At 33.8% G+C, this 16,872-nt stretch overlaps 4 protein-coding genes across 8 annotated transcripts; 3 read left to right on the forward strand and 1 right to left on the reverse strand.

Moving 5' to 3' along the window:
* Nucleotides 1–591: 591 nt before the first annotated feature.
* LOC123194723 lies at nucleotides 592–2,653 on the forward strand. Its single transcript, XM_044608093.1, has 3 exons — nucleotides 592–959; nucleotides 1,543–1,701; nucleotides 2,098–2,653. The coding sequence occupies exons 1-3, from the start codon at nucleotides 699–701 to the stop codon at nucleotides 2,452–2,454; spliced, it is 777 nt and encodes a 258-aa protein (XP_044464028.1). The 5' UTR covers nucleotides 592–698; the 3' UTR covers nucleotides 2,455–2,653.
* Nucleotides 2,654–4,486: 1,833 nt separating this feature from the next.
* Nucleotides 4,487–6,296, forward strand: LOC123194269 (probable protein phosphatase 2C 72). 2 transcript variants are annotated; one of them, XM_044607434.1, is made up of 5 exons: nucleotides 4,487–4,985; nucleotides 5,074–5,400; nucleotides 5,486–5,603; nucleotides 5,693–5,916; nucleotides 5,994–6,296. In XM_044607434.1, the coding sequence occupies exons 1-5, from the start codon at nucleotides 4,800–4,802 to the stop codon at nucleotides 6,183–6,185; spliced, it is 1,047 nt and encodes a 348-aa protein (XP_044463369.1). In that variant the 5' UTR covers nucleotides 4,487–4,799; the 3' UTR covers nucleotides 6,186–6,296. The 2 variants fall into 2 exon arrangements, with proteins under 2 accessions (XP_044463369.1, XP_044463368.1); XM_044607433.1 differs by having other exon boundaries at nucleotides 4,866–5,400.
* Nucleotides 6,297–6,392: 96 nt separating this feature from the next.
* LOC123194270 lies at nucleotides 6,393–9,631 on the reverse strand. Of its 4 annotated transcripts, XR_006497238.1 has the most exons (7): nucleotides 9,268–9,405; nucleotides 8,814–9,087; nucleotides 8,607–8,712; nucleotides 8,028–8,142; nucleotides 7,822–7,903; nucleotides 6,963–7,106; nucleotides 6,606–6,829 (listed from the first exon to the last, which is right to left on the reverse strand). XR_006497238.1 is itself a non-coding variant. In XM_044607437.1 (6 exons), exons 1-5 carry the CDS (start codon nucleotides 9,296–9,298, stop codon nucleotides 7,866–7,868), a joined length of 564 nt encoding a protein of 187 aa, XP_044463372.1. In that variant the 5' UTR covers nucleotides 9,299–9,405; the 3' UTR covers nucleotides 6,971–7,106; nucleotides 7,826–7,865. The 4 variants fall into 4 exon arrangements, 3 of the variants coding, with proteins under 3 accessions (XP_044463371.1, XP_044463370.1, XP_044463372.1); XM_044607437.1 differs by lacking the exon at nucleotides 6,606–6,829 and having other exon boundaries at nucleotides 6,971–7,106; nucleotides 7,826–7,903; XM_044607436.1 differs by lacking the exons at nucleotides 7,822–7,903; nucleotides 8,028–8,142 and having other exon boundaries at nucleotides 6,393–6,829; nucleotides 9,396–9,631.
* A 3,781-nt stretch (nucleotides 9,632–13,412) lies between these two features.
* Nucleotides 13,413–16,833, forward strand: LOC123193850 (vacuolar-processing enzyme-like). The gene is made up of 9 exons (XM_044606919.1): nucleotides 13,413–13,746; nucleotides 13,820–13,984; nucleotides 14,058–14,214; nucleotides 14,740–14,825; nucleotides 14,916–15,115; nucleotides 15,263–15,311; nucleotides 15,454–15,663; nucleotides 16,095–16,301; nucleotides 16,485–16,833. The coding sequence occupies exons 1-9, from the start codon at nucleotides 13,525–13,527 to the stop codon at nucleotides 16,665–16,667; spliced, it is 1,479 nt and encodes a 492-aa protein (XP_044462854.1). The 5' UTR covers nucleotides 13,413–13,524; the 3' UTR covers nucleotides 16,668–16,833.
* Nucleotides 16,834–16,872: the final 39 nt, after the last annotated feature.

The raw sequence follows: 16,872 nt of genomic DNA on the forward strand, positions 1-16,872 counted from the left end.
AAATTAAAATAGAAAAATATAAAATAATAACTATTACAAAATTAATTTCATGAAAAAGATTATGTAATGAGTATAAATTTATATATAAATAATTAAATATTATCATATAATTAAATAATTTTAAAATAGAAAAATATTATATCAGACTATATAATAATATGTCATCATTTATAGATAAATTTATGTTTGTTGTTTGTATATATAGTATAACTCAAAGTAGATATACTTGTATCATAGAAGCTATTGATTGTAAAAGTTTATAAAAATAATATTAATTTGTAATCAAAACAATTTGTTTCTAGAATTTTCGATGGTGAAACAAGTTTGTCAGATCAATTTACCTAATTAGGATTCGATGTTCAAGCCCAAACTCGAATTCTTTTAGGTTTGAGGTTTGGGTAGGTTCATTTAGATTTTATCGTATTATTCGAGTTTGGTTCATTAAAATATTTCAGACTTCTAGCAAAATTTCCAATAGAAACCAGACTTGAAATGAAATGTAAAGACTAACATTTTCAACATTGTGGATCCAATTTGATTTTTTTAAATTGTGGGACTTGTTGGGCTACCTTTAACGTTTGGGGGGGTAAAAGAATTTTCCCCAGGGAGAAAACGCTGCGTTTCTGCCATCTGGTATTGGTAGATATCGGGGTCCTCGAGATCCGCAGCCGAGAAATCGACCAACATTGTCGAGAGAGATGGAGGGAGTAGAAGGATCAAGCTCAGTAGCAGAGCGATTCACAGTGCCGCCAAGGCGCTTAAACAACGAAGACATCATATTTTGCGTAGATGTGGACAGTGAATCTCTGGTGGAAATGAAATCAACTGGAATTAATGGGAGACCATTAACTAGATTGGATTCTATCAAGCAAGCTATTCTCCTCTTTGTTAATGCCAAGCTCTCAATCAACCCCGATCACCGATTTGCTTTTGCCACTCTCGCCAAAACCACTTCTTGGGTAATTATTTAATTTCAGCTGGTTTCCTCTTAATTGTCTATTTGTAAACGACTTGTGATTTATTTTGATATTCGCCTTCCAGAAGTTGAAACTTTCCCATTTGCTACTTTGAAAATTATTTAGGTTGTTTTTTATCTGTTAAATTTTCTTGCTTGCAATTGTCTTAAGTTCTGCTGTGAATGGGTATAAAGATTCAGAAATTTATAGAATATGGGTTCTCCTAAACTCTGTGCAAGCTTGAATATCCTTATACAGTTTTCCGTATTCCCAAAATCTGTCAGGTGGGAGGATGTTGATGACTTCAGCATGACTGGCTGAACAAATGAATAGTGTTTTGTTTTTCAGCCTATTCTTAAAATTATATTTGATTTTGATGCATTTGAATTAAAATAGAGAACGCCTCCCAGCTGCAGATGACTGAAGCATGGAATTCTATAACAGTAACATTACTTGTGTGTTAAATAGATGCATGAAATGGCAAATGCTGCAGAAAAATATAATTTATGATGTAATGTGAACAAACATGTTGAAACTTTTTATTATGTTTGGAAATTATCCATGTTTCTTGTTTGATATGTTGTAGCTTCGGAAAGAGTTCAGCAGCGATGTAGAGTCAGCTATGGCTGCAGTTCGGGGGCTCTCTGCCACTTCTTCTTGTGGTCAGGCTGATCTCACCCATCTCTTTAAGTTAGCTGCTCATGAAGCTAAGAAATCTCGGGCACAAAATCGGATTCTCAGGGTGGTAAGCTTTAGTTGTTTCAAACTTGTATTTATTTGCTCATCCATTTTGTTCCTAAAAAAATGCAAATTTTTTATTTAATTACCTTATAGTCTCTCGCAAACTTAAGTTCCAATTTAGAAAAAACTTGGTGCATGTTCACTTGAAAATCATATGATTTCTTAATATTATGGAACCTGCTGGGAGTTTGATATGATTTTGTTTATTTTTAAGATTTTCTTCGAGGCTTCTTTGTTTTTAACCTTACTGATATTTGGATTTCCCAGTTCCTCTGTGCAATGACTTATTTCTGAATTTGAGATCACAGTTGGATTGCAATTATACAGACCTGGATAGCATATCTGTAGTACTTGAATTTTTTCTAGTATTAAGTAGGTTCTGATGTTCTGTTGCGTGCAGCTTCTTTTATACTGCAGATCATCCGTTAGACCACAACATCAATGGCCTGTAAACCAGAAATCATTCACTATGGATGTGATGTACCTCCATGATAAGCCTGGACCTGACAACTGCCCGCAGGAGGTCTACGATGCTCTTGTTGATGCCCTTGAACATGTGTCTGAATATGAAGGCTATATCTTTGAAAGTGGACAGGGATCAGCACGCATCCTGTTCCGTCAAATGTGTGTGCTGCTATCACACCCTCAGCAGCGTTGCTCACAGGATGATATTGACATACCCAAGTCTCTTACAAAGAAGTCACCTGCAACTGAGACAACAAACGGTGAAGATAGTGTTCCTGTATCCAGCCAGTGAGAATGTCAACAATCAAATTAATCACTAGTCCATATTACTTCTGAGCAGCTGGTTTTCACTTGTATGGTTTTAGATTTTGTTGAAATAACTTGTTGAATTAGACTGTATACTCTGACTGGCCCCTCCAATTCCATTGTACAAATTGTGAATTCTGGGAAATTTTAATGGTATTGAATGTGAAATATGGCATTTAGTTTCAGATTTTCCATCCAAGTTTTATGTGGTGAATGACAAAATGATTCACTAGACAAGGTTCCTCTAATGTTCAAGTTTCTTATCAGCAATTACTTATCTTTGTTGAATGATTATGGGTCTATAATCTGACATAAATTATTAAAAAAAAAAAAAATCTGAAGTTGCAATCTATGATTAGACTTCATAGTCATCCAAACCAATCTCATACAGCAGCAATATAAATCCAGAATAATAGAAGTTATCTGAAATCTGAATTATTGAAGTTCCTGCCTGGAACATGTGAAAGGATTTGCTAACAAAATGAAAGGATCATTGAGGTTGACATGTTCAAGTGCTCACCTGACCCTGACATTGGATTCTCTTCATAGTTTCAAGCTTGAGCTTCTTTTATTAGAATATAATTATGTATATAAACAAATTATACAAACTCAATTTTATAGATTAAAGTGGCAACTTGTGATTGATGATGTAATTGTTTATTTTTATCTCTCACTTTAAAATCATTCACTCAAAATTTAACACATCAAGTTATATGAATAAGTTTGTATAAATAAAGATAGTATAGATTCAATCAAGTTTAATAATATTTAAATATGGTCGATGGTTCCTGCAGTACCAGGACAAGAGCCAACCAAATCACAAGTTGCCAAGATTACCTCATCAATCCAATTTTACAATGCTACGTATTTATTAAAATATGCATTCCTTTGAAAATTGTAAGTTCTCAAGTGGCCCTCTTAATTACAGGTAGCTTGTCATGGTCGGCAAGATGTCCTGATACAGGTGGGTGCTGGGAATGTTTTGTTTATTTGTAATATTACATCTTAAATTATAAATATTAAATTTTTTTAGTAATCTCTGTCAACCCTCTTGCCCTACGGTGTGGCTAAAGTTTTTATAAAGATTTGATCACCAGATGATTTATGTAATTTAAAATCTTACACATAATAGTCAAAATAGCAGTGGTGAGAATCAACAAATTAATGTTGATATTCATTACAATGTGAGAAAATATAAGGAGAATTGAACTTAACATGTTTGCTAAAGAGCCTATACACACAATTATATATGATATTAGCATCAATATAAAGACTTGATTTTTGAGAAAAGTGTAAAAAAGAGAATAACTGTAATTCTACGAAAGTCTCCTCTACTATATTTATATTTAAAAATTAACTTTCTAATCTATTATATATTAGAGATAAGAGAATGATCAAAAGTTGATAATGTGAAACACATTCCTTTTTATCGTAGACAAATGATATGAAAAGAATGCTAATTGATAGATTGCACTTTCTAGTGAAGGAATATCTATCCAAAAGTCAATGTGCAAGTTGTTGCTATTGGCTTATATGAAGTTACTTTGTGGGTTGGAGTTTAGTGTATATCAGAAGTCATAGACCTTGTTTTTCTTAGTTTGTGCTCTAATCAAACTGCTGGGTCAGATATTGTTCTGTCAATCCTATAAACCACCAAAAAAATTCTAAGAACAAGTCAACCAAAATAGATGATCGCAGTCACTCAACCTATCTGCACAGAAAGTCTACAGTTAAATGGCCATGAACATCTCTTTAACTTGATCTGATAAGAGATCTACTTGGGCAGGACTCATCATTAGTGGTCCTTCTCCATCTGTGCATGCCTACATTAATATATAAATGCTTTGTAAGCTTATAAGGCAATGCAATAGATATACAAATAATATGTCATCATGCAATGGGTTATTACTATGTATCTCTTTCCATGGAGTTGTCCAGACTGTTAAGCCACTCATACCAAATTCAAATTACCCGGGACCAATCTACTTTTCTCTGTAAATGAGCTTCAAATTGTTCCAGGGTCAAGTCAACTCCCTTTAAAACTTTTAGAAGCCACCAAGAATCCATTTCTTAAACTAAAATAAAATTTCTTCTTGGGGCAGTCTAAACTAAAATAATACACATAACATATTAAAAAAACAAGAATTATTGAAATTGTGTGTGGTTTGAGCTCTCCGGGAGCCACTTATATATCAATATACAATATTTATCGTGTTAACATACGCGTTTTAGGGTCCTTAAATCCATTATTACAGAGACTAATTTATGAGTCATTGGAGTTTTATAAGTTGGCCGGAAAATTAAGAAAGCTTTGTTTCAACACTGGTTGATATGGGAATCTGCATATCGACTGCATCTACAGAGATTCATGATCAACCTGAGATCAGCAAAGTTCATGAAGATAATGCGATTTTCGTTGAGCAAAATGATGTTTCTAACGAAGTTAAGAAACCAGGTTCTCTTTATTCCAAGCAAGGAAGCAAAGGACCTAACCAAGATGCCGCCATCCTTTGCCAGGTTTGTGGTCTTGATTTGTTCAAGATTTGTTATGTTTGGCCTTAATGCTCTTGAAGCTTTTGTTATTAAACCTGTTTTTTTTTTTCAGGGATATGGAGTGAAATATGGGGCATTTTGTGGAGTTTTTGATGGCCATGGAAAGAATGGTCAGATCGTGAGTAGGATTGTGAGGGATCAGTTGCCGTCTCTGGTACTAGACCAGAAGAGTGCTCTTGCAAAAATGGAAGTAACAAATAACCGAAGTCAAAAAATCGGCATTGAAAGATTAGATGGAGAAGAGGCTCCGAGCAATGAATTCTATAAATGGCAGGAGGCTTGTGTTGGTGCTTTCAAGGTGATGGACAAGGAAGTGAAGCTTCAAGAGAATTTGGACTGCTCTTGCAGTGGAACCACAGCAGTAGTTGTCATAAGACAGGTATTAAATGAAAGCAACAATGGAAATTCTAGATTTTATAATCTGTTTTGGAAAATTCATGTTCATTTTTCTCTTCTGTCATCAGGGTGAAGATCTTGTTACAGCTAATCTGGGCGACTCGAGGGCTGTGTTGGGGACAGTCAGCGAGAAGGGAGAAGTCAAGGCTGTTCAATTAACAACTGATTTAAAGCCTGGCTTACCTAGTAAGAAAAAAGTGTTTTTTTTTCCCCCTCGATGAAGTCTTTTTATATTTCTTCAGCAATTTATGAGCAACAATGATTATGTAACGCAGGCGAAGCAGAAAGAATAAGGAAATGCAATGGTCGAGTACTTGCCTTAAAGGAAGAACCGCATATCCCGCGAGTGTGGCTACCCCACGAGGATTTCCCAGGCTTGGCGATGTCTCGAGCTTTCGGAGACTTCCTACTCAAAAACCATGGTGTAATTTCTGTTCCTGATGTTTGCTATCACCGCTTAACTTCCAGAGACCAGTTTGTTGTTCTTGCAACGGATGGGGTAAGCTCAATACATGACAACTGGTAAAAGTTGTTTTTTCGATAGTAGATTAATCTTTAATGTGTTCACGTAAACAGGTATTCGATGTGCTTAGTAGCAGCCAAGTTGCCTCCATTGTATCGGAGGCAGGCAACGAACAGGAAGCCACGAGAGCTGTGGTGGAGGCTGCAACAGTGGCATGGAAAAACAAGTTTCCATCTTCAAAAGTAGATGATTGTACGGCAGTTTGCCTTTACCTTCAAAACCGGCAACAACGCCAATTATCATGACTTCCTTGTAATGCCGTAGTGCAGCTATAGTTTCCCATCTTCCGGCAACAATTTTTTTACTACATGCTATGTTTCCATGAGAAAATTATATTAAAGCAGTTCCTTTTTTTAGTGTGGTATCACTATAACCGATCGGCATAACTTATGTGGCTCTCCATTTCAATTTAACTTAATTTGCATCAACTACTAAGCTGACTCAACATCGAAAACAGTTAATAAGTTCTTAATATGACATAACTTGAATCTCAAGAATCGCATACCAGGAGGCTCAATATCAATGGTGGAGTTATTTTCTAGTAATGGCCAATATTCTCAATACCCTCTTCTCAGATGGGGAAGATTCAGTTTCAAGCCTCAATAGACTATGCGGTAAAGCCAGAATTTATTTACGATAATCACAGTGACTCAATTCCCAGATCCTCTCAAAGCAGATCATCATAAGATACAGGCACCCTGATCCTATCATGAACAGATTTGCGAGTTCCTTCAACACTTGACTGCTCCTGCTGATTTCGAGGGACATTCTTAGTACCAGCCAGAATACTAGGTGAGACTCCGTTGGTCAGAGCATAATCTGCTCTTTGGGAGGAATCTTCTTTGGTTTGCTCTACTGCTTGCCTGTTGTTTTGTTGCCTGAATTGCTTCTGTGATAAGAAAATTAAAAAAATGTATTATATAAATTAATACAAAATGTAAAAAATACAAAAACAAATAAAAAAATCCAAAAACTCTCAGCTAAAAGGCATCTAATATTCATCAAATAAAATTCATAAACACCTCAAATTCCTTCGTTTTCTTCATTATCTCTTTATAGGCACTTGGTTCTCGTGCTTTAATGATGCTCCATAATATGCCACCACCTGTCCTGGAACGTCTGCCATCAGCAGTCATCTGCCCTCCACACGCCTGGATGGCATCCACCTGAAAATTAAACATTTTATCATATAGATATCCCAACAGAAAAGGGGTAATTCACCAAACAGGAGCAGCAAATACAAAATAGAGGGGTAGCATCAGAACAAAAAAATATGCATCATCATGACTACAAGAAATTAATAGCTCAGATATGTAAACCATAAATTCCACATGTATTGCAGTAAGAAATTGCTTCAGGGAAGATGTAGATATATTGCACAGCTCAATCCCAAATTTTCAACCAAGAGGTCAAATCAAAACTTATAAAACATAGATATGACGTTTTATGCGGCCGAATAGTGTAATATGTATAATGGAAGAAAATTTCCATAAACATAACCAAAATAACTACATAAAAAATAGAAGGGAAAAATGTACTGATTTGTAAATCAAACATGGTGAAATGAGGACCCAGAAACCAAAAGGTACTCACACTGCTAAAAAATAATTTAAGTTGAGCCAAACAACAAAAAAGCACACAAGCATGAACAAGAAGGCCCAACTCAATCTTCCTACTCACTTATGTCCAGCATTAGCATGACATATAATCTCTATATGAAAGATTCAAATTAGTTTTTCCACCAGAAATTTGGAAAACACCTTTCCAAGTGCCAAAATTGGTAAAGTATCTATTTCGATATATGAGATTCAGAAAATTATGAGGAAGAGAGTATTTTTACTCGAGTGCTGAGTGCAAAACTACAAGAAAAATTATATCAACCTACACAAAAAGTTTATGATGAATTGGTTCAGCCAGGGTATCTCTCAGCTCAGAGCACATAGTTTGAAGCAGCCAGAAAAATCTGCAAGCATATCGAAACAAATATAGAGCATCAGATATGAAGAATGCTAGCATGGCTTTAAATAGAATGGATATGCATTGTCAGCTCTAGGGTGGTCAAAATCCAACTACAACCCAATCCTCACCTCTGCTTATAGGAAACAGGTGAATCTTACTTTTTGCACACCAGCCAAATGTTTCATCAGTAAACATACCGACACAAGGGCAGAGCCAGAGTTCATGATTTGGGGTAACCAGTGTCTGAAAAAGCAGTAAATTATGGGGGCCAAAGAATAGAAAATTACATTATAGTCGTTAAAATTGTAACCAAAGGCTTCAGTAATTTAAACAAGTTTTGCAGGCTTGGGGGGGCCAGGTCCTCGTCTGCCCACAGAGTAGATACCAGCATATGGTCAACAAGGCATAGAGATCAGGAAATAAGCTGAGGTAACCCTCAGAAGTATCCAAAACTAGTGATCATAAGTGTTTGAGGAGTGACAGTAGCATGAAGCGGAACAGACAAGCTACAATGTCCATAACACATGAACTTTGAAGAAAAATTTCAGCACACAAAGAACCCTGCCTAAAGGTACAATTTACAAAACGACATTGAAATAAAAACAAAATCTACCAAAACAAATTGCTCAGGTACATACCACCATTAAAATTTAACATGCAATGTTTGTGAATCCAACACTATATGGAATTAAAGGAATATGATATACCTCTTTAATGAGATCACTGAGTGCAGAAACCCCCAGGCAACATACAGCAGTGTATACCATGTATGATTTCCTCTCCTTCAGATGCTTACATGTATCCGAAACAAATCTGTGACAAAATTTTGTCCACTATTAGTACCATAAAAGAACTCCTCAACCCCTTTATCATTCAAGTTGAAAAATCTTGCAAATTTGAATTAAAAACATAACCTGTTTATGTCTGTAAACTTTGGGCCTACACCACTCCGCTTTTTCTTTTTCCTTTTCTTCTTCTTGTTTGCCTGACGATTTTTACTTTGAGATTCCACATTTGCAACAATGACATCCTCAGCATGGCTTTGCTCAAAATTGGTTTGTGCGCTTGCATCATGCTCCAAAAGCTCTCCCTCTTCTACATCAAGCATCTCAACATCTTCAAAATCCTCTAAGTTGTCATCTTCATAAATGGCTCCTGATATGTTCTCTCCTTCCTCCATAAATCCTCCTGAAAAAGCAGGCAGAATAGTAACATTCATAATTTCAAGAACAATTCACAAGCCAAGCAAAGAAAAGAAAAATTAGCAAGTAACTAATCACTTATACTGGATTTGAATAACGATATATTTCAGGTAAAGGATAACAGATAAAAAAAAAAAAAGAGGAACTAAAAGAGGACGTTACGAACCATGAACATAAATAAACATAAAAGCAGCCATTGTCAAGATCTTCTGTGTTTCAAAAAATGTAACATAGGATGATGTTCTTAATTTCAAAAAGCAAAAACTTCAGCGGAAGTGACAGTCAAGCCATTACCTTTTAGCACCCGCACAAGACTAAAATTCGCGATGAAAACCAACACCAAATGGAGTTCGCCACTAAGAGATAATGATAGACGAAGACTCAAATAACAAATCCTGACAAAACACAGTCCACGTGTAAACACATTTTTGCAATCTGGCCTCGACAGAATTTCAAGTAAGGATCAAAATTCTGACCCCTGCACTTTCACCCCTCATACTCTAACAAGAAGAGAGAGAGATTTTATTAAAAAATGATTGTGCGAGTTACAAAGTGTGAAATTTTTCCTCCTTTTATACTTTAAGGCAACTATCGGAAAAGGTAAGAATATCCTCTTTATGTTACAACTTTCTGCTAATATCAAACTAGTATATATATATTACATTCTTTGCAAGCTGACCCTAGTTCAAACTTCCATAAAGAACTTACCATTCTAATTTTTGCATTGTTGCCCTTGTTTGTTATACACCAATAAAACGTAGCGTTTTGCGGCCTAGGGTTTTACGTTGGTGATGAATAGTAACTTATTTGTCTCTACAACATTTTCAATACCCAATTCTGCTTTACTAAAAGGCTTTGCTTCCAAGTGGGCCATATAAACGATAGAATTGTAAAAACAAAAATATGTACGACCCAAGAAGAAATTGCTTGTTGATGAAGATAGAACCAATCCGTGGCGCGATACCGGACCTTCATGGGTCGTACCTTCGCAGATTTTTGGCAGACCAACCCAAAATCATGGTTAAACCCCGTGACATGGTCTAAAATCCCTTGGCTAATAGATCAATCTGCTTGCTTTTTTAACTAATTAAATTTTAAATTATTAATAATATTTGTTATTTTTTGACAAATCATCATGGAGTATGGAGCTTTGTCGCAATCAACTCGACCCACACGTTGATTCATTTAATGTTTGGATGTCATCGTCGTAAAAAGCGAAATAACCCACTTGCAATTATCCCTCTGGTAGGTCCCAACGTCCATTTTACAAAACATGTCATCCTTTCAACCCTAAACACTCTTGAATTCGACATTTTTATTTCAATAGAATTTTGTGAACTTATTTTAAGTATATAATTAAATAATTTAAAATTATTTATTAGTATAATAATATATATAAATATATATTTATTTATATTTTTAAAATAAATATATATTTATTTATAAAAGTCAGAAGATTTATTTTCACTCAAATATTGTTACTTTCATAGATTGTTTCTATTTAATTTTGAAAAAAAATTTATTCATTTATCAATTGATAAAGTTAATCAAATTTGTTAGTTTTAAAATTTTATTTTTTTAATCTAAAACCCTAAAAAATAATAATTTTCTCTTATGTTAAATTTTGAAAAATAATATTTTTCTCTTAAGGTTTTTTTTCATTCTCCGATGACCTCTCTTTTCTCTTTCTCCAACGGTGGCTCTCTTACCATCTCCCAATCCAACCAACCGTTTGAAATTTGGATTGAAGACTAGTCGGTGAAGACATTTCATCTTCTCCAACAAGTCTTTATTGTTTAGTCTAGCTTTTGGATGCTTGGCCAGAAGGAGAGATAGTAAGAGAGCGAACGTCAATAGAACAGAAAGTAGAGGTTGCTGGAGAATGAAAAAAACCCTAAAAAAAATACTACTTTTCAATACTTAATATAAAAAAAATTATTATTTTTTAGGATTTAAGAGAAAAAAAGATAAATTTTTAATTTATTTTTGATATTATAGATAAAATAAAGATTTTATTTTTAAAATTAATAATTTTAATCATTTATAAATGAATAAAAAAATTTTAATTAATAGATAAAAATTTAAAAAAAAAATAATTGTTGGATGAAAATAAGGCTTTTCACCATTTATATAATTTTAAAAATCCGTAAAATAATACATACAAAGAGTGCTCCTATGGTGGCGTTTACCCATATGAAAATGAAACGGGCCGAGTAGCATTAGTGGATGAAGAGTGCAAGGAAAGTAAAGGTCGGCATTATTTGTTTTTTTTCGATGATGACAATTGACTATGACATTTGCCCGCCCAAGGTTTGACTAGAAAACACTTTTATATCCTTAATTTGTATAAATAATATTTTTACCTAAAATTAAACTTCACTTTAAAATAATTAATGGCGGAGAATAAAATAATAATTTTTATATACAATAATTTTGAAAAAAAATAAAAAACTATAATTTTTCATCATACTAAAAATTTTTAAATACACCAATTTAATCATTAAAAATATTAAAAAACCTCACAAATTAACATTAAAAAACCTCACAAAAGTCATTATAAGATATTTATATTCATAATTTGTTATATTATGTTTAATTTTTTATGTGTAATTGTTATTTTTAAAACTATTAGGGATAAGCTAATATTTTAAAATTTTTTAAAACCCCTAAACTTTTTTTGAATTTATAATAATCCTTGGAAAATTTTCAAAAGACCTATAATATTTTAAAAAATTACATTTTACCCATGATGGATGATTATATAACAAAATCATCCTTATTTATAAGAAGAGAGGAAAAAATGATTAGGGTGAAAAGAAAGGAAAATAAGAGATTTTTTATATAATTTAGATATTTAAAATTATATTTTTAAACTATGTTAATTTAGAGTTATATAATAATTTTAAAAAGGGTCAAACACTTATTTCTACCCAAGGTTTGGTGTATTTTCAAATTACCACATGCAATATTTCAAAAATTAAAATACCCACTCTTATGTGGACATTATCAGTTAGAGTTAAGAATAAAACTATTATTTAATAAAAAATATTTAAAAACTAAAAATTTATATTGTTTTCTCACTTAGTTTAAAAAACTAACAAATTTTTTTCTTCTAAAAGTTTGAAAAGTTAACTTTTCCCATTAGGGTTTTTTCTTCTTTCTTCTATGACTAAAATCCAATCAATTGACTTTGTCTTCCTACCTATGCGTTCATTGACTCTCTCTTTCTCTCCTTATTTGTTTTCAGTCTGTTGAAATTGGTGAATGACACTCATTTGCTCATCTTCGTTTGCTGGTTTACTCTTCTTTAATCAACATTTTGAGTAAGTCAGTTGTATATATTGGATGAAGACAAAGGGTTTTAAGGCATTAGAAACTCCGATCTAGGGCAAACAAAGATAACTCATCTTTGTCCAATGAAAGTGGATGTTGATGCTAGAAAATTGATAGGAGAGGAAGATGGTAAGAAGGTCGACTGTTGGTCAAAATGAAAGTGGTCACCAGAGAAGGGAAAAAAAAAACTCTATGAGAGAAAATATAACTTTTTAAACTTTAACCAGGAGAAATTATTAAAATTTTAAACTAATGAAAAGAAATATGATAAAATATTAAATTTTAAATATTTTTATTAAATAATAATTTTACCCTTAAAACTAATAAATTTTTTTAATAAAATTATAAGTATTTAGATTTTTAAAACCTTACAGACTAGAGTTTGAGAATACACTAAAGTGGGAATAAGTTTTTTGGCCTATTAAAATATGAAATAGTGAAGATAAAATGGTAATTTCACTTTTTAATATTATTGTTTAATCAAGAGAGTTTAATTTTAGATAGAAAATAGTTATTTATACTTTATTTTAGGTAAAAAAGATTATTTATATAAATTAAAGGTGGGAAAGTCTTAAGGCCAAATTTTGGGTGGTAAAATGTGATTCACTCATAATAAAAATATTCCACTTTGTCTTTTTGTTGAGGATTCCGCCAAAGTCATTCTCCAAACAAAAATAATGGCGGATGGTTGCTTTGTTTTCGTATGCATTATTATGTTCAGAGATTCCACCTTGGACCATAAATTGGGTGAAAATATCAAGCTGAAATAATATGTTATTATTTAAATATATAATTTATTATATTTAATTATATAAAAATATGTTATTAATTATATAAAAAAATTATATAGATAGTTTTAATTGTATTCTATAACAATAATACATGAACGTACGTACTTAACCGTAATCATTTTACAAATGAACAGTGTCACATTCATGACCACCCGATAAAACAACATTGCGTTGCATCTCGACCGTCCAAACCAAATATATTCTCTCTTTCTCGCCACTATTTATATCCGCTCGACGCCTCCCGTTGCTATGTACATCTAGCTACCTCCGCCCGTCAATCCGCTCCCCTCCACTCAACTATGACGCGCGTTACAGCTTGCGTGTTTCTCATGCTCCTCCTTTCCGCTCTTTCTGGAATTGTAGATGGAACCAGAGATATAACTGGTAGCGTTCTCCAATTACCGTCAGAAGCTTACAGATTCTTCCGTCCTGGTGCGGTCAACGGCGACGATGATCCTGTGGGGACGAGATGGGCGGTGCTGATTGCAGGATCAAACGGCTACTGGAATTACAGACATCAGGTTACAGAAATTCTTTTGAATTATCAAAATTTCTTGTTGTGTGTTGTATAATTTTAGAAATTTTGTATTTCAGGCTGATGTTTGTCATGCTTATCAACTCTTGAGGAAAGGCGGATTGAAAGAGGAAAATATTATTGTTTTCATGTATGATGATATAGCTTTTAATTTTGAAAACCCTAGGCCTGGAGTAATCATTAACAGTCCGCAGGGTGATGATGTTTACAACGGAGTTCCAAAGGTTTGTGTGTTTACTTGAAGCCGGTGATGTGATTTTTGCAAATTTATTGATGTGGTTTATTTTGTTGTGGAAGGATTATGTTGGGGAAGATGTTACTGTTGAAAACTTCTTTGCTGTTATCCTTGGAAACAAAACAGCTCTTACAGGAGGCAGCGGAAAAGTTGTGGATAGTGGTCCAAATGATCATATTTTCATCTACTACACAGATCATGGGGGTCCTGGGGTGCTCGGTTTGTACTTCATAACTTTGTTTTTCTATAAGATTACAGGATTTGTTCCCTCTTATTAAGTGTTCTGTTCTCAGAGTTGTTGGTCACTATTCATCTCATATTTTAATTTCTTTTTTGAGATTAGCAAGAGTCACTAAAATTTAGTGTTGCTTTCTATGTTATTGTATATGATATTTACATCTGTGCAGTTATATTATAGTTGGAACTTAAATTGGATTATGATATATGCAGTTGCACTTTGTTTGGAGTCTTTGAGTCATCTGGCTAGACCACCATCATTTAAGTAAACATTGTATTGTGCTTCAGCAGTTATTTTGACAAAATGGTTGAATTTATGCTTGATTTGGAAGAAGCATTCTACCTCAAGTGATTCAAAGTGGATATTTATATTTTTGTTGCTGCTTTTTTTTTTTATTTACCATATTGTTCTGATAATTTGTTTATCCTTTTAAAGATATAATATAGATGTAATTAAAAAATCTAAGTGTTGAAATTGACGTCATATTATTTCATGATCTAATGAAGGGATGCCAACCAGCCCATATATGTATGCAAACGATTTGATTGATGTCTTAAAGAAGAAGCATGCTTCTGGGACTTACAAAAGCTTGGTAAATAATTGGTGAAATGCCACTTACTGATGTATTTTGATAGTTTGGACAAGGTTATAACTTTGTTGACTTACATCTACAAAACTGTAGGTATTTTATCTTGAAGCCTGTGAATCTGGAAGTATCTTTGAGGGTCTTCTTCCTGGGGGTTTGAATATCTATGCAACCACAGCAGCTAATGCAGAAGAGAGTAGTTGGGGGACCTATTGCCCTGGGGAGAATCCTAGCCCTCCTCCCGAATATGAAACCTGTTTGGGTGACTTATACAGTGTCGCTTGGATGGAGGACAGGTATGACAACAATTTTAACTTAATTTACTTTTTCAATTAATTCATTGCAGCTCTGGTTGGCCTTAGAAACGAAAATTCCAAAGTTCTCTATATATACTGTTTCAGTTTTTTGTGTAAATTGTAATATTTTGACTTTTTCCTGCTTAGTGACATACACAACCTGAGGACAGAAACTTTGCACCAGCAGTATGAACTGGTAAGAGCTTATTGTCTTGTGGTATCTCATTATCTACATATGGTTGTTGAAAATTGTCAAACCTGGAAAGTTAAGTATGCCTTTTGGTATAAAATGGTTTCGTTCACTTCTAAAATCAATTGTATGATGTTGGCGTTTTCAGGTTAAAAGGAGGACTGCAAATGACAATTCTGCCTTTGGCTCTCATGTCATGCAGTACGGTGATATTGGGCTTGGCAAGGACAATCTCGTCATCTACTTAGGTACAAATCCTGCAAATGAGAATTACACTTTTATTGATGAAAATTCCTTGAGGCCATCTTCAAAAGCTGTTAACCAGCGTGATGCTGATCTTGTGCACTTCTGGGATAAGGTTTGCACTTTTTATTCCATCACTTGTATATGTCATTGATGTATAGTTTACTAATTTGGGATGAAATGGTCATGATGTTGTTTACACATGCTTAGTAGTTTTCATCTCCGATAAAGATTGGTGTGGATAAATTGATTTTTTAATTTATGATTGTATCAGAATGTTTTAGATTTGTAATTTCTTTAGAATACAAAATGCAACATAAAGAGAAACTCTGATGATCAAAAGAAGCGAATGGTTAGAGTTACTAAAACTAATAATTGGTGAAAGACTAAGTTAGGACATATATTTTTCTTATTATATGATTTGATATTCTCACTATGCGAAAGTGTGAAGGAATATAAGAATGAACAGTGATCTTTGAATAGTGTATGAAACTGGTTCTTTCACATGTTAAACCTATCTCACTGCGGCTATCCTTTATTGTACAGTACCGCAAGGCCCCAGAGGGTACTTCCAGGAAGGTTGAAGCTCAGAAGCAGTTCATTGAAGCCATGTCTCATAGAGTGCATATAGACCACAGTATCAAGCTCATAGGGAAGCTCTTATTTGGAATTGAGAATGGTCCAGAGGTCTTGAACACTGTTCGACCGGCAGGTCAACCTCTAGTGGATGACTGGGACTGCCTTAAATCGCTGGTAAACTTCTTGTTAAAGTCGTTTCTTCTTCGTATTTGTTCCCACTTCTTCCTATATTGTTCAACATAGATAATCCAGTTCTGCGGATGGCACATTTGAAAACATGAAAATTTTCCAATATGGAAAAAGCGTGTCTCTATTGGCTATTTTGATCTTTGAAAACGTCTGCCCCACGTTGTGCAGGTGAGGACTTTTGAGACACACTGTGGATCCTTATCCCAATACGGAATGAAACATATGCGGTCTATTGCAAACATATGCAACGCAGGAATTCATAAGGCTAAGATGGCTGAAGCATCTGCACAAGCTTGTGACGGTGTTCCTTCAAATCCTTGGAGTTCTCTTCACAAAGGGTTCAGTGCCTAAATGTTGCAGAACCATACAGATATACACAGACTATAATCTTCTATGTAATTTAATTGCTCTAATGTAAATATCACGAACAATACTTTGGAGTACTTTTTCAGCTGAACAGATGTTATTTGAAGGAACGTTTATCAAATGTATGCTCATGATCACCTTTCATTTCAAATTTTCGCCCAATTGTTTTACCAGTGGGAGTGGCGTTGGT

The sequence above is a fragment of the Mangifera indica genome, chromosome 13 (assembly GCF_011075055.1).
Source record: "Mangifera indica cultivar Alphonso chromosome 13, CATAS_Mindica_2.1, whole genome shotgun sequence".
NCBI classification, from domain to species: domain Eukaryota; kingdom Viridiplantae; phylum Streptophyta; class Magnoliopsida; order Sapindales; family Anacardiaceae; genus Mangifera; species Mangifera indica.

Coding starts and splice junctions, on each gene's coding strand:
- LOC123193850 (XM_044606919.1), top strand. CDS start 13,525: ATGACGCGCGTTACAGCTTGCGTGTTTCTCATGCTCCTCCTTTCCGCT. Junction 15,312..15,453: donor TGCACCAGCAGTATGAACTG/GTAAGAGCTTAT, acceptor TGGCGTTTTCAG/GTTAAAAGGAGGACTGCAAA. Junction 16,302..16,484: donor GGGACTGCCTTAAATCGCTG/GTAAACTTCTTG, acceptor CACGTTGTGCAG/GTGAGGACTTTTGAGACACA.
- LOC123194269 (XM_044607433.1), top strand. CDS start 4,873: ATGCGATTTTCGTTGAGCAAAATGATGTTTCTAACGAAGTTAAGAAAC. Junction 5,401..5,485: donor CAGTAGTTGTCATAAGACAG/GTATTAAATGAA, acceptor TTCTGTCATCAG/GGTGAAGATCTTGTTACAGC. Junction 5,604..5,692: donor TTTAAAGCCTGGCTTACCTA/GTAAGAAAAAAG, acceptor TATGTAACGCAG/GCGAAGCAGAAAGAATAAGG.
- LOC123194270 (XM_044607435.1), bottom strand. CDS start 9,298: ATGGCTGCTTTTATGTTTATTTATGTTCATG. Junction 8,713..8,813: donor AAGTTTACAGACATAAACAG/GTTATGTTTTTA, acceptor ATTTTGTCACAG/ATTTGTTTCGGATACATGTA. Junction 7,107..8,606: donor TCAGTGATCTCATTAAAGAG/GTATATCATATT, acceptor TTTAATTTTCAG/GTGGATGCCATCCAGGCGTG.
- LOC123194723 (XM_044608093.1), top strand. CDS start 699: ATGGAGGGAGTAGAAGGATCAAGCTCAGTAGCAGAGCGATTCACAGTG. Junction 960..1,542: donor TCGCCAAAACCACTTCTTGG/GTAATTATTTAA, acceptor GATATGTTGTAG/CTTCGGAAAGAGTTCAGCAG. Junction 1,702..2,097: donor AAAATCGGATTCTCAGGGTG/GTAAGCTTTAGT, acceptor TGTTGCGTGCAG/CTTCTTTTATACTGCAGATC.